Below are 13,158 nucleotides of genomic sequence, written 5' to 3' on the forward strand. Positions count from 1 at the left end.
TCATGAAAAAATCAACTGGATGCTAATGTTCTTTTGGGGAGTGAAATTCATCTCTCTAATGTAACTCTAGTCACAGAGTCTGTGGCTTTGATACATTCTGAAGTGACCTAGCAAGGGGCTCAATTGTAAAAATACCCCCCATAAGATCTGGAGGCATGTGATAACATTCCAAAGCAAATTTTGAAAGATTTTAAAAACTAGACATTTGACCTACCTGAGCTTTATTCTTTCATATACAATTGATTATAAAATCCATAATTTCACACTGGCCTATTCACTGTGTATTATGAGCACTTAGCACTGGCAATGGAATTAGCAAGGGCCCATGCCCATGCAGGTGTAATGGAATCATCTTTCTTTAACAGTTCCTACTGCTTAAATACAGCCTTTGGTGTCCAAGGTGCAAAGAGGACCAGATGAACTTGTTTAGGCCTGGCTTTGGTGGACGAATGCTAAACTCACCAGTCCTAAAGAAGGGGTTACACCCGAAACATTGACTTATCCACCTCCTGATTCTGCCTATGTTCTTCCAGCCTCCTACTTATCTATCTTGGATTCCAGCATCTTCAGTTTTTTTTTGTCTCAAGCTCACACAGTAGGCTACAGCAATTGTTTTTAATGCAGATTTGCAAAGAACACTTCCAATGCTGGGATGTGTTAAGCACCAAAGCCACAAACAGCTGGCACATCCCAACGGTAGAAATTCTGTACAGTCATGGAGACAAGCACATGATAACATTTTTTTAAAAAGCAGTTGACCAAAAATATCTGGTTGTTTTTGTTAGAGGTAGATCTTGAACTCATCCATGCCTTTTGTTACTTCCAGACTTTGCTATTCCAATGTTTCCATTGGCAGCTTTCATTCTCTGTCTTCCCGCTTCTGCATAATTGAGTTCATCCAAAACTCTGCTCTACTCATCCTAACTTTCGATTCCTGATCATCCACAACCCATGTGCAACCTAATATATACTGGCTCCAAGCCAGCAATGCCTCAAATTCAAAATTCTCATCCAGGTATTTAAAACTCTCCAAAGAAGAAGACATAGGAACAGGTGGCCAAACATTTAGTGGTAGAACTAAGTATAAGCGTTGTGGTTGCCTTAGGGCAAAGCTCCGTTACTGCTAATGATACAGTATAAGTATTTTCTATAAGTTTTGCCACAAAAATTAAACTGCAATATTGGTTTCTTCTTGAGACAGATGTCTTGACATTTATTAACAACACAAACTACATGTACCAATAAGATACCCGGACTCAATGTGGTCTGGATTTATTCATTACTATTGCATTATACACAAAACTGACTACACTAAATTTAACTGTAAGGCACTGGACTGTTTAACTGATTGCTGCTGCTCAACTAACAAAGTAAGATGGAGACCTTATACACTAGTCCATCACATGTCACGATGTCATCTAGCTGCCTTAAAGGTGTAGTGTCTTTTTGAGATGTGCAATAATACCACATGCTATGCCTTAAAAGCCACCAGTTGAAATTTTTTTCAAGTTTTCAAACCCTTCCTCTAGACCCTTCCTCTCTCTGTGATTCCTCCAGCTCTATGGTCCTCTTAGATCCCTAAGCACCTGAAGTTATGGTCCCTTGAGCATCCCTGACTTTAATTGCTTCATCATTGATGGCCATGCCTTTAGTTGCCTGGACTTTACGTTCTGACATTCTCTTTCTAAACCTTTCCAGCTCCCTAACTTGTTTCTTCTCTAAGATGCTCCTAACATCCTGGTCATATGCCCTAACATCTCTTTATGTACACGAGTGTCAATTTGTTTTTGTCATTCAGAGGATGCGGGCATTGCTAACTGAGCCATCATTTACCGTCCCTTCCAAGGTTGTCTGATAACACTCCTTTGAGGCAACTTTGGATATTTTAATATCTTAAAGATACTATATTAATGCATATTGGTCTTAATGAAGAGGCTCTAACTTGGTTACACACCAAGCTCTTTGCTTAACTAAGAGGAATATTGCCGAGAAGCATACATCTAAAAAGCAACATTGAGAGGCCACAAAAAGCAAATGTTGCAAAGTATGCTCCAGCAACAATGAGCTGAATTTACTGTACTCTTGCATATGTTTGATAAAGATCAGTGTTAGTTGTCCAAAGGCAAAGAAAAAAAATATATAATATGCAACAAATATTTACAGAGAGCAGTCAGCAGGTCAGTGATTGACAAAATGTTTAAAAGTGAAAGTGAAGACTTTTCTCAGATTCTGAAGTGTTTCATGTCTTTACAAACACTTTTAAGGAAATCATTAGCAATTCCAGCCTCCTGTCTTGTTTTCCAATTCTTGCACCAACCGTAGAGTTTGGACTAGGAAGCCATGCTCAGTAAACTATAATAGATTTCACTGGTCAATAAAAATATGTTTCCTGTTGGCAGTGGTTGAATTTTTCCTTCATTCTGTACATTAAGCTTCAGCTGCATCTCACTGCAGTGATGTGTAGACAAATGATTGAGTGTGGATGTCCATAACATGTAGAGTACCTAATTGCTACCAAATTGCAGAAGTAGTTAACAATTGCAGAGTGGTAACCACCATGCTGAGCTTCAGTCTCCTCAGGTATTGTGTCACTGTGTCTAAGTAGCTGATATATCACTTTAGCCCAATTATTTTCCTGGCAATTTTGGGTTGTAATTCAGGAGCTTTTGTTACTCCATCGCCTCTATCCTTCTGTACCTGCAATAAATTCAATAATGGCTGCTTTATTTGTGGTATATGGGCCTTTTGTCAAAGCCAACACGTGTTGCCCATTCTTAACTGCCCTTGAGAAGAACCACAACCAAACCAGTGTTGATGAGAGTTTGCTCGTTCGAAACTCTTTCACCCATACCCTAGCTCCAGCAACAACAACACGTTGCTTTTCTATAGCGGCTTTACCTTCATCAAATGTGCCAAAACACTTCATTCAGTGTGACTCATCTTGCACCATTATTGATCTACATTGATTCCTGATCCATCAAATTTATATTTGTCATTGCGAAATTTAAATCTTTTGTAACTTTGTTCTCCATATTGATGCAATTTTCTTTTGCACTACAGAGTTCTTTTCCCTATCTATGTGTTACAACATTGTTGTTTCTGGGTGATCATTATGTAAAAATCGGCTGCTGCTCTTACATTACAATAGTGACTACAATTCAAAAGTACTTCACTAGCTGTCAAGCATTTTGGGAGATATGAACATGCAAACAATATGAATTAAGAGCAGGAGTATGTCTCTCAGGTTCTCAAGCCTACTTTGCCATTCACTAAGCTCACAGTTGGTCTGATCATTCCTCAATCCTGCCAATAACCTTTCACTCTGTTATTTATCAAAACTTTACCAGCCTCTGTCTCAAAGAATTTTGCTTCCAGCATCTATTTGAGGAAGTTCCAAAGATGCATTACTCTATGTGAGGAGAAAGAAAAATGCTCCTTACTTCTGTCATAAATGGGTGACTCATTCAGAGAGATACTGAAGTGGTGAAAGGCACTGCTTGGACAACAATAACACCAAACACCAAGGGACATTTATGCAATTTACAAGTTGAAACCCTGTACTGTTCATATGCAACAACGTGAGAGAAAGTGAGGACTGATAAAGGGCTTAAGCCCAAAACGTCGACTCTCCTGCTCCTTGGATGCTGCCTGATCTGCTGTGCTTTTCCAGCGCCACACTTTTTTGACATGTGCATTGAATACAAAAGACATATAATACATAATATTTTTAAAATTATAATTGTATATACAGTTTAATTTTGATAATCCTATGAAAGTGAATACATTTAAATGGAGATTGTAAAATTACCAATTAAACCACATATTCTTCTATTTGATGTAAAGATAACAATCTCTCCCTCAACATCAGCAAAACGAAAGAGCTGAACATCAACTTCAGGAAGCAAGGAGGAGGGCACACCCCTGTCTGCATCAATGGTGATGAGGCAGAGATGTTTGAGAACGTCAGGTTCCTAGGAGTGATGTCCCTAGGACCAACAATCTGTCCTGGACCACCCATGCTGATGTGACGGTCAAGATAGGCACAACAATACCCCTTCTTCCCCAGAAGGCTAAGGAAATTCAGCATGGCCATAAGAACTCTCACCATTTTTATAGAAGCACCATAGAAGACATTCTACCTGGATGTATCGCACCTTGGTATGGCAACTGCTCTGCAGAACTGTAAGAAACTACAGACAGCTGTGAGCACAGCCCATACAAGCTAACTCCCATCCATTGATTCCAACTACACTTCTCACTACCTCGGAAAGGCAGCCAACACCATCAAAGAGCCCTCCCACCCCTCTTCCAATCTCTTCTGTCAGGCAGAAGATACAAACACATGTACCAACAGGTTCAAGAACAGCTTCTTCCCTGCTGTTATTAGACTCTTGAATAAACTTCTCAAATTTCAAATCGAATGTTGATCCTGCTTTTTGTGCACCTTCTTTGCAACTGTAACTTTATATCCCTCAGTCTGTTCAATCACCATATGATCTTTGTATCATGCGATGTCCCTGTACTGCATGCAAAATAAAACCTTTCAGTGTACCTAGGTGCATGTGGCAAGAATAAATCAAATCAAATCAAATTATTTTGAAAGAATATAAAGTTAATCATGCATGAGGTGCTCAGCATTGATAGAAAAAGATGTCAGGATTAAAAATACTGAAACAAGACCAATAGAAAGCCTCAAGGAGCTTCACAGGAGAGTTATGAAACAAGATGTGATCATGGGCCACATAAGTAAACAATAGGAAAAATGAGCAAATCTTTGGTCAAAAAGGCAGGTTCAAGCTCCTTTTTAAATGAAGTTAGAGGTAGAGATGTGCAGAGGTTTAAGGCAGGAATTCCCAAAGCTTTGGGGCACAGCAGTTGGAGATATAGCTACCAAAGGTGATGTGACTAAAATCGCAGGCTCTCAGAGGCCAGATTTGAATAAGCACATGAGGGAATAAAGGGATAGAATATAAAACATAGAACAATACAGTGCAGTACAAACCATTCAGCCCTCAACTTGTGAAAACAATCTGAAACTTCTATCCTACACTATTCCATTTTCATCCATATGTTTACCCAATGACTATTTAAATGCCCTTAAAGTTGGCAAGTCTACTACTGCTGTAGGCAGTGACATTCCATGCCCCTAAAACTCTCTGAGTAAAGAAACTACCTCTGACATCTGTCCCATATTTATCACTCCTGAATTTAAAGCTATGACCCCTCATGCTAGCCATCACCATCTGAAGAAAAAGGCTCTCACTATCCACCCTATCTAACCCTCTGATTAATTTGTATGTCTCAATTAAGTCACCTCACAACCTTCTTCTCTCTAATGAAAACAGCCTCAAATCCCTCAGCCTTTCCTCATAAGACCTTCCTTCCATACCAGGCAACATCCAAGAAAATCTCCTCTGAACCCTTTCCAAAGTTTCCACGTCATTCCTATTATGGGGTGACCAGAACTACACAGTACTCGAAGTGCAACTGTATCTGAGTTTTGTACAAAATTTGAAAACAAGAATGAGAATTTTTAAAACAGGATGTTGCTGACCCACAAGTCAATATAAGTCTGTGAGTACAGTTGAGATGCATAAGTGGGACATGGTGCAAGTTGGCACAAGCAGCAGAATTTGGTGCGGTCAACTTTAAGGGTGGAAGGTCAACCAGGAAAATATCAGAACAGTCACACTGACAAGTAATAAATTCAATCTAAACTCTTTAAATTTCTGTTATCAACATCTTTTCATGCTCTCTTCCTTTAAGCAGATCTGAATGCTTTAAGTGTATAATCCTGTCGGTGTGGTTCTGTAACTGCAGAATGCAACACCAGCAACTCATTCATGAAATGTAACATGCCTTAACACATTCTATTGGCCTTGTTTCCCAGCTGTTCATGGGTACTTTTAACCTGACACTTTCTGCATCAATGCATCATTAACTTTACATTCTTTCAAATAGAAGACTATGTGGATTGATCTGTAATGATACAATCTCCATTTAAATATATTCACTTTTGGAGGGATGATCAAAATTAAACTTATGCACAATTGTAATTTTAAAAAATATTACATATTGTATGTATTTTGTATTTAGTAATAAAATTATCTTCATTTAGAATGGTGTTGTTGCATATGAACAGTACAGGGTTTCAACTTGTATACTGATATTTTTTATGGAAAAATGTGGCTGAAACTTAATTTTAACTTTAACATTGATTAATAGGGAAATCTATGATTCACTTAAAATTGTTTCTCTTAAAGTTGCAATTTTAAAGAACACAACCATCACTTAAATTAAAGACGTATTGTTTTATAAATGCTGAAACAAATTATTTCCCTTTGTGAAAACTCATTCAGCATCAAAATTTAAACATAGGCCATTTTAATATGCATCACGTAAAGCAATCCAATAAAATTCTAATTATAATGCTATCAAAACACAAATAATGTATCATACAACAGCGTGGGATGTGAACTTGTAATCTCTGGAATAATGATCTCAAAATGTCACCACAATGCTGCAACTTCTGAGCTTCCAGATTGACCCCCAGTGATCACAGTGCTCATGTCTGAAAACAAAACACACATCTGTACTATTTGCTTTCAACTGTTGTGGTGACATTTGAACTCAGTCGTGTTTGATAGCCCAGATTTTACATTCACCAGTGAAGGAATAGTCATTGCTTTTAGTAACCCAGAGGCTTTGTATGGATACTTGACTGGCAACTTGTCATCATCAGGATTATGATATAGCATTCTAGCATCTACAGGATACCTATTATTTGAGAAACAACATATCTCTTTAACCAATCAATGTTTAAGCCTATTATTTCATGATTCATTTCAAAATCATGTAGAGAAAGCAGAATTAAGATAGGATTAGCAAAAATGAAATTGAGAGATAAAATAAACAGAAAATTGTAGTTTTAAAATACGTAATATTTTACAACACTGATAAAATTGAATTTTCGTGGTTGATTAGATTCCCTACAGCATGGAAACAGGCCCTTCAGCCTAACAAATTCACATAAACCCTCCGAAGAGTAACCCACCCAAACTCATTCCCCTACCCTATATTTTCCCATGACTAATGTCGCTAACACTATGGACACTTTAGCATGGCCAATTCACCTAACCTGCACATCTTTGGATAGTGGGAGGAAACCAGCGCACCCAGAAGAAACCCACACAGACACAGGGAGAATGTGCAAACTCCACCCTGACAGTTGCCCAAGGTGGGAATCAAACCCAGATTCCTGGCTCTGTGAGGCAGTAGTGCTAACCACTGAGCCACCATGCCACTCCAAACTACTTGTGCCGGTTGACAGGTTGTTTGGAAATAATTTAGATTTAGCATGTCATTTAAAAATGTCTCAACTCATCTTTTTTCTGGCATGTTTAGCTTGTAAGAACCCCAGATTCATGCCATTTCATGTGTTTGAATGCTGTCTCTATTAGTGAGGTACCAATGTATGAAGAAATATGGCAAATACCATAGTGGTTTCTAGAACTGTGTTTTAACTTGCATATACATATATATAATAAAAATACCAGGTGCCTAACATTGGTTGTCATCATTATTGTGGAATAAAACAATCACTTTAATATTGCAAAATCTAGGCTTGTTCATTTCACTTTCCAATCCAAGTCGATTTATCTTTCTGTTAAACTCAACGCATAATGGTAGTTTTACAGCATTCAGCATTGCAATACTAGTTAATTTTGACAAGGCACTATAAATTATGTATTTTTGCCAAAGTGACAGACAATAAATGGATGGAAGGAGTCAGTGCCGTGAGATTATTGGTACTGCCCCTGAAAAAGCTTAGCAATTAATTACTTTATAAATCATCTTACTAGAGCTTCAGTTCCACAAGTAATCTGTTGTGATCATTTACATCCTCATGCAAACTGGAGTTCTCAGGTGATTTTTTTTCAGTCTAGCCTATGTACCACATATAGTAATGGGCAAATCCCTCCTGTTGTCCTACAGGGATGGGTTTAAGGTGCAAGTTATACTGTCTTGTGCACATTGACTCAAAGCAAATTGAGATGCATGTGGAAACATAAAATGGCAAAGTCCACTGGGAAGGGTGAAGTTTTAAGACACCACTAAAGTTAATATGTATTTGTACAAAATTTCATTTGACGCTTGCTTCTTAGAGGATAATAAGAAACCAAAAATCAAATCACTCTAAAAGGAGAAAACAGCCAAAGATTGTCAGCTAAATTCTCCTATTGACAGAATACTATACTGCTTGAAGTTCAGTGAAAATTGTCTCTTGTTTCAATTCATCAAAAACTTGCATCTATATAGCACCTTTAACAAAACATCCTTAAGGCACTTCAGAATGCAATTTGACACTGAGCCTCATCGAAACACATTAGGGCAGATGACCAAATTCTATCCAGTATGTTTTAAGGAGTGAACCAAAGGAGGTAAAGAAGGTACAGAGAGTTCCATGGAAGGTTTTCCAGACATAGAGCCCTAATTAGTTCAAGGAATAATTGTTAATACTGGAGTAATTAAAATAGGGGATGGTTTAAGAAGTCAGAATTTGTGTGCTCAAATATACGCTTTGTTTCAATGTGACTTCAAAGATATATAACAAATTTGAAATGATTAGTTGAATCATTTTCAAATGAATCGTTTCATTGAGAAATTGTTGCCAATGGCAGGAGCATTGGTAACTAGAATAATTCAGACAACTTGGAGGCTTGTAAGTTTTTAAAGTAGAGAATCCAGTTAAGTCAGCAAACATAGAGGTGATAGCTGAACCAAACTCAGTGTAAAAACACAGGTAGTAACGTTTGGGATGATCTCATAATTTTACAGAGATTGGATATGGAGACAAGCCAAGAATGCACTAGATAGTCCAGTCCACGAGGTATAAAATATTAATTTCTGGAATCAAATGTCCCTTACTATATTTTCAAACTTTGAAGATGTGTTTATAGAGTCCTCTGAAAACATTACAACTCTGGTTTCTTGTCACCACTTCCTTTGCTACAACAATGGTAGTAGTCTCTGCAGCCATCTAATTGTAGAATTTCCTCTGTAAAGCTCTCCCATTCTCATTCCCTTTGCTATCAGCTATATTTATATTGTGCCCTTTTTAATGTGTGGCACAATGTCAAACAAAATTAGGCACTAAGCATAAGGAGATGAAATTACATACTTCTGTAACAAGTTTTCATTGCATGTTTAAAGGAGTGAAAATTAAAGCAGCTGGAGAGGCTTAGGGAGGAATTTTCAAATCTTAGGGCTCAATTATAAAAGCAGCCGTAGTAATGATGTAACTAGACAGGGGATAAGAGAATGGGCCAGAAGTAGAAGACTGCAATGATCTTGAAGTGTTGTGGGTTTAGAGGGGATTACAGGCTTGAGGAGAAGTGAAGCCATTCAGGGAATTGAAAACCAGGATGAAAATTTGCAAGTGTAGCTTACAACCTAACTCTCACCAAACATGTGAGTTACTTGGATATTGGAATAGAGAGTAAAATTTCAAAATTTGTCTATGAAATCAAATCTGGAAGGGCAATGAGGATGATATTAACCCAACTATAACAATGCAGATAGATTCACCAGAATGGAGAGAGAAGTGAGAGATAGAATTTATTACAAAGAACTGGGAGGTGATGCATTTGGCTGAAGGGACAGAGAGGCAACATAGACTCAATGGCAGAATTCAAAACAGTGTGCAGGAATAGAGGGAGCATTCGATGCACTCGCTTGAGTCTTTGAAAAAGATGGCAGAACATATTGAAAGACTGGTTAGTAAAGTATTTGGGATCTGAATTTCATAAAAGACTTTGTTATTTATAGAAAGAAGAGAAGTTATAATTGTTTTTTAAATGTTCTGGCGGGTTAGACCAAATGGAGTATTGTATCCAGTTCTAATCATTTCACATTAGAAATAATATAATGGCCCTTGATGCAAAAGAAATTCAACAGAATGGTTCCATGGGTTCAGGAATTTAGCTCTCAGTTTGCGGTGGAAAAGCTTGGGGTTGTTCTCCTTTGAGCAAAGGAGATTGAGAGGAGATTTGATAGATATGTATGACATTTGTTCACATCAGCTGATGGTATGAGGACAAGGGAACACACATTCTAAGATTTTCAGCAAGACATTCAGGGAATGTGGGGAAGAATATTTTTACCTGGTGATTGGCAATCAACTAGAACTTGTTATCCACAAAGGTGGTAGAAGCAGACTAGCAATGAGTTTAAAAGGAAATTGAAAGAGTATTTGTAAGAAATAAACTTACAGGGCAATGATGCAGTTTCTGGTTTCTGTGTTAGCCTATGTAATATAGATCACAGACGGTCTGGTTCTTCTTGCAAGCCAGCACGTACTCGAGGGTCCAAATGGCCTCCTTCTGTGCTATAAATTGCTCAGTGACTAAGCATTTGTGATCTGCTTCATTATCTCAGCATTTATCTCAGTGTCAACTTTTATCAGATACTGATTTTGCGAAGCACCTTGGGGTGTTCTGCTACATATAAAACACTTTATAAGAGTTCCAAACAGCTGTCATTGTTTTATGTTGCTATTTATATGGCGACACTGTTGAATTCAAAATAAATTATTAAAAGCCCTATGCTAAAATAGAAGGAGAATGTCAGAGAAATTTAATTGTGTGCTCAGTCACGAATATCAGCAGCAATAATTTCTGGGCGATGGACTTGATTTAGTTCAATAGTAAACTTAAATCTGTATTTCTCAGAATTATTTTCCTTTTGTCTTCCTCGTGTATGTTGAGATATACAATAAAGTTTGGAATCACTAGGAGAATTTAATTGATAAACTGTTACTATTGACAGGAGTGTTAGTAGCCAGAGGCCACAGATATAAAATAATTGGTGAATAAACCAGAGTAGGTGATGAGAATTTTTGTAATTATGTGGGTGAGTTGTGATCTGCAATATGCTGCTTGACAGGATGGTGGAAGGAGATTCAATAGTAGTTTCAAAGCAGGATTGCATATATTAGTGTGGTAGCTTCAGCTGCAATTGATCATCCTTGGACAACAAATTCAAAATTATACCACTTTTCCAAAGTAAAGTTTCTGTTCAAAATCATTTGCATATTTCCAAATACAAAATCTCCTGAAGCCAGCACGATCAGACAAGACTTAGGAAGGTAACCGTGTATTCACCATACGCTATTGCTTAATGTATTCATGAGCTGTAACGTGTTTCAGTTTTCAGCTGAAAATGGGGTCACCACCAAATCTAAGCAAAAATAATATTCATGTTCACTATCTGGGGGTAGCCTGATTTTTAAGTAAATGAAAATGGTTTTAGAAAACCACATACAACTCTTCAGTAGCTGTAGTGTGCATTAGGGTATATGATGAAAATCAGTCTTGGATGGTGTGTTTTGCTTTTGAGAGAATTTGGGCCAATTTCAGGAAATTGGCCAAATCGCCATTTGGTCACTTCTTTTTCAGCAAAATGGGTTTGAAGGAAAAATATTTTCAGGACAATGTGGAAAATGAGTCCAGGTAGTTAGGATGAAGTGGCTACCTGCTGCCAACACAACGTATCAAACAACACTCTACACTGCAGTCAGACCAGATTCTAATTAGGAAATTAACTGGATCAACTTGCTAAATGCTGTGGCTAAAAGAGGAAGTCAGAGATTGAGAACTTTGTGCAGAGTAACTCCTTTCTCAAGTCCCCAAGATGTATTAGCAGTGCTGCCTTACAGCACTAGGGACTAAGTTCAGTTCCAGCTCTGGGTGACTGTGTGGAGTTTGCACATTCTCCCCTGGCCTGCATAGGTTTCCTCTGGGCACTCCGGTTTCCTCACACTCTCCAATGTTGTGCAGGTTAGGTGGATTGGCCATGCTAAATTGGCCTGTAGTGCGCAAGTTAGGTGGATTGGAGTAACCATGGGAAATGCAGAGTTATGGAGATAGGATGTGGGAGCATCTCTGGTTGGGATGCCTTTCAGAGTGTTGGTGCAGACTGGATCAGCCAAATAGCCTTTTTCTCCACTTGTAGGGATTCTATGATCTACAAACCATAAGTCAAGCATGTAGTGGAACATGCTTCACCTGCCTGCACCAACAGCACTCAAGGTTGTATTCTATCCAGAACTTTAGACACATCTGGCAATCTTAAGTATTTGCCCCCTCCTCCACTGTGGACAATGACAGCAGTGTGTACCATCTGCAAGATGCACTGCAGAAATTCATCAAAGCTCCTTTTTGACAGGACCTTGCAAATCTTATAACCACCATCACCTAGGAGAACAAAGACAGCAGATATGTGGAAAGACCACAACTCCGAGTTCTCCTCCAAGTCACACACCATCCTGACTTTGGTCCATATCACTGATAACAGCAAAAATGCAAGAACAAAAGCATGGATCTTTCTTCCTAACAGATTTGTAAATGTACCTACACTACATGCAGACTTCAAGAGTTCAAGGAAGTGGCTCAGTATTGCCTACTCAAGGGAAATTGTGGTAGGCATTAAATGGCTCATATCCCAAGAACAAATAAAAATATGATTCTAATGAAAAGAAATCTCCAGTTATGACTTGTTTCTTGTTTTCTCAGATATTTCTATTAGTCTATTGTCACTGGTGGTGACTGCCTGTGGCCTGGCCCTTTTTGGAGTCTCACTGTTTGTTTCCTGGAAATTGTGCTGGATCCCGTGGCGAGAACGCAGTGAGTCATCCAACCACAAGGACAGTCAACAGGATCAGCAGCACTACACAGACAACGAGATAGATGGGCATGAGTACAGTGAGGACTTTATGACCGAACCTGCCTCCTACCCAGAGTCAGCGATGAAGATCAGCCACACGTCCCCTGATATTCCTGTGGATGTCCAGTCCAAGAACAAGGAGAATTGTGCTCATAATATGCGGATGCATCGGCAAGTAACGGAGCCCACGTCATCTTCCAGGTCAGTGGTTCTTGAGGTGGGAGAGAGACATATGCAAAACAGAGTCACTCACTCTGTTTGGATTCTAAGATTGTGGAAGTTAGTGATTTGTCAAAGTCCCAACAATTTGTAATTTAGAAATCAGGTTCCAGTTGTTATTATCAACTGCTGAGGTAACCTTTCAAATTTCTTAGGATTAATTAACCTCCAGAACACATATGCAAATTACATTCAGGAAGTAAGATTATAGTGGGC

At 38.4% G+C, this 13,158-nt stretch overlaps 1 protein-coding gene across 2 annotated transcripts in view; it reads left to right on the forward strand.

Moving 5' to 3' along the window:
* The window catches only part of syt9b (synaptotagmin IXb), a 106,406-nt gene that overhangs the window by 22,604 nt on the left and 70,644 nt on the right, over positions 1-13,158 (forward strand). For both annotated transcript variants that reach the window (XR_015760020.1, XM_043705606.2), the window contains exon 2: positions 12,573-12,924. Coding sequence is in view for 1 of the 2 variants with exons in the window: in XM_043705606.2 (XP_043561541.1) it covers positions 12,573-12,924 (352 nt within the window). In the remaining variant the exon portion in view is untranslated. The remainder of the gene's footprint in view (positions 1-12,572; positions 12,925-13,158) is intronic.

This window comes from Chiloscyllium plagiosum, unplaced genomic scaffold (assembly GCF_037043375.1).
Source record: "Chiloscyllium plagiosum isolate Xiang-an unplaced genomic scaffold, Cpla_swu_hap1 HiC_scaffold_18, whole genome shotgun sequence".
NCBI lineage: Eukaryota > Metazoa > Chordata > Chondrichthyes > Orectolobiformes > Hemiscylliidae > Chiloscyllium > Chiloscyllium plagiosum.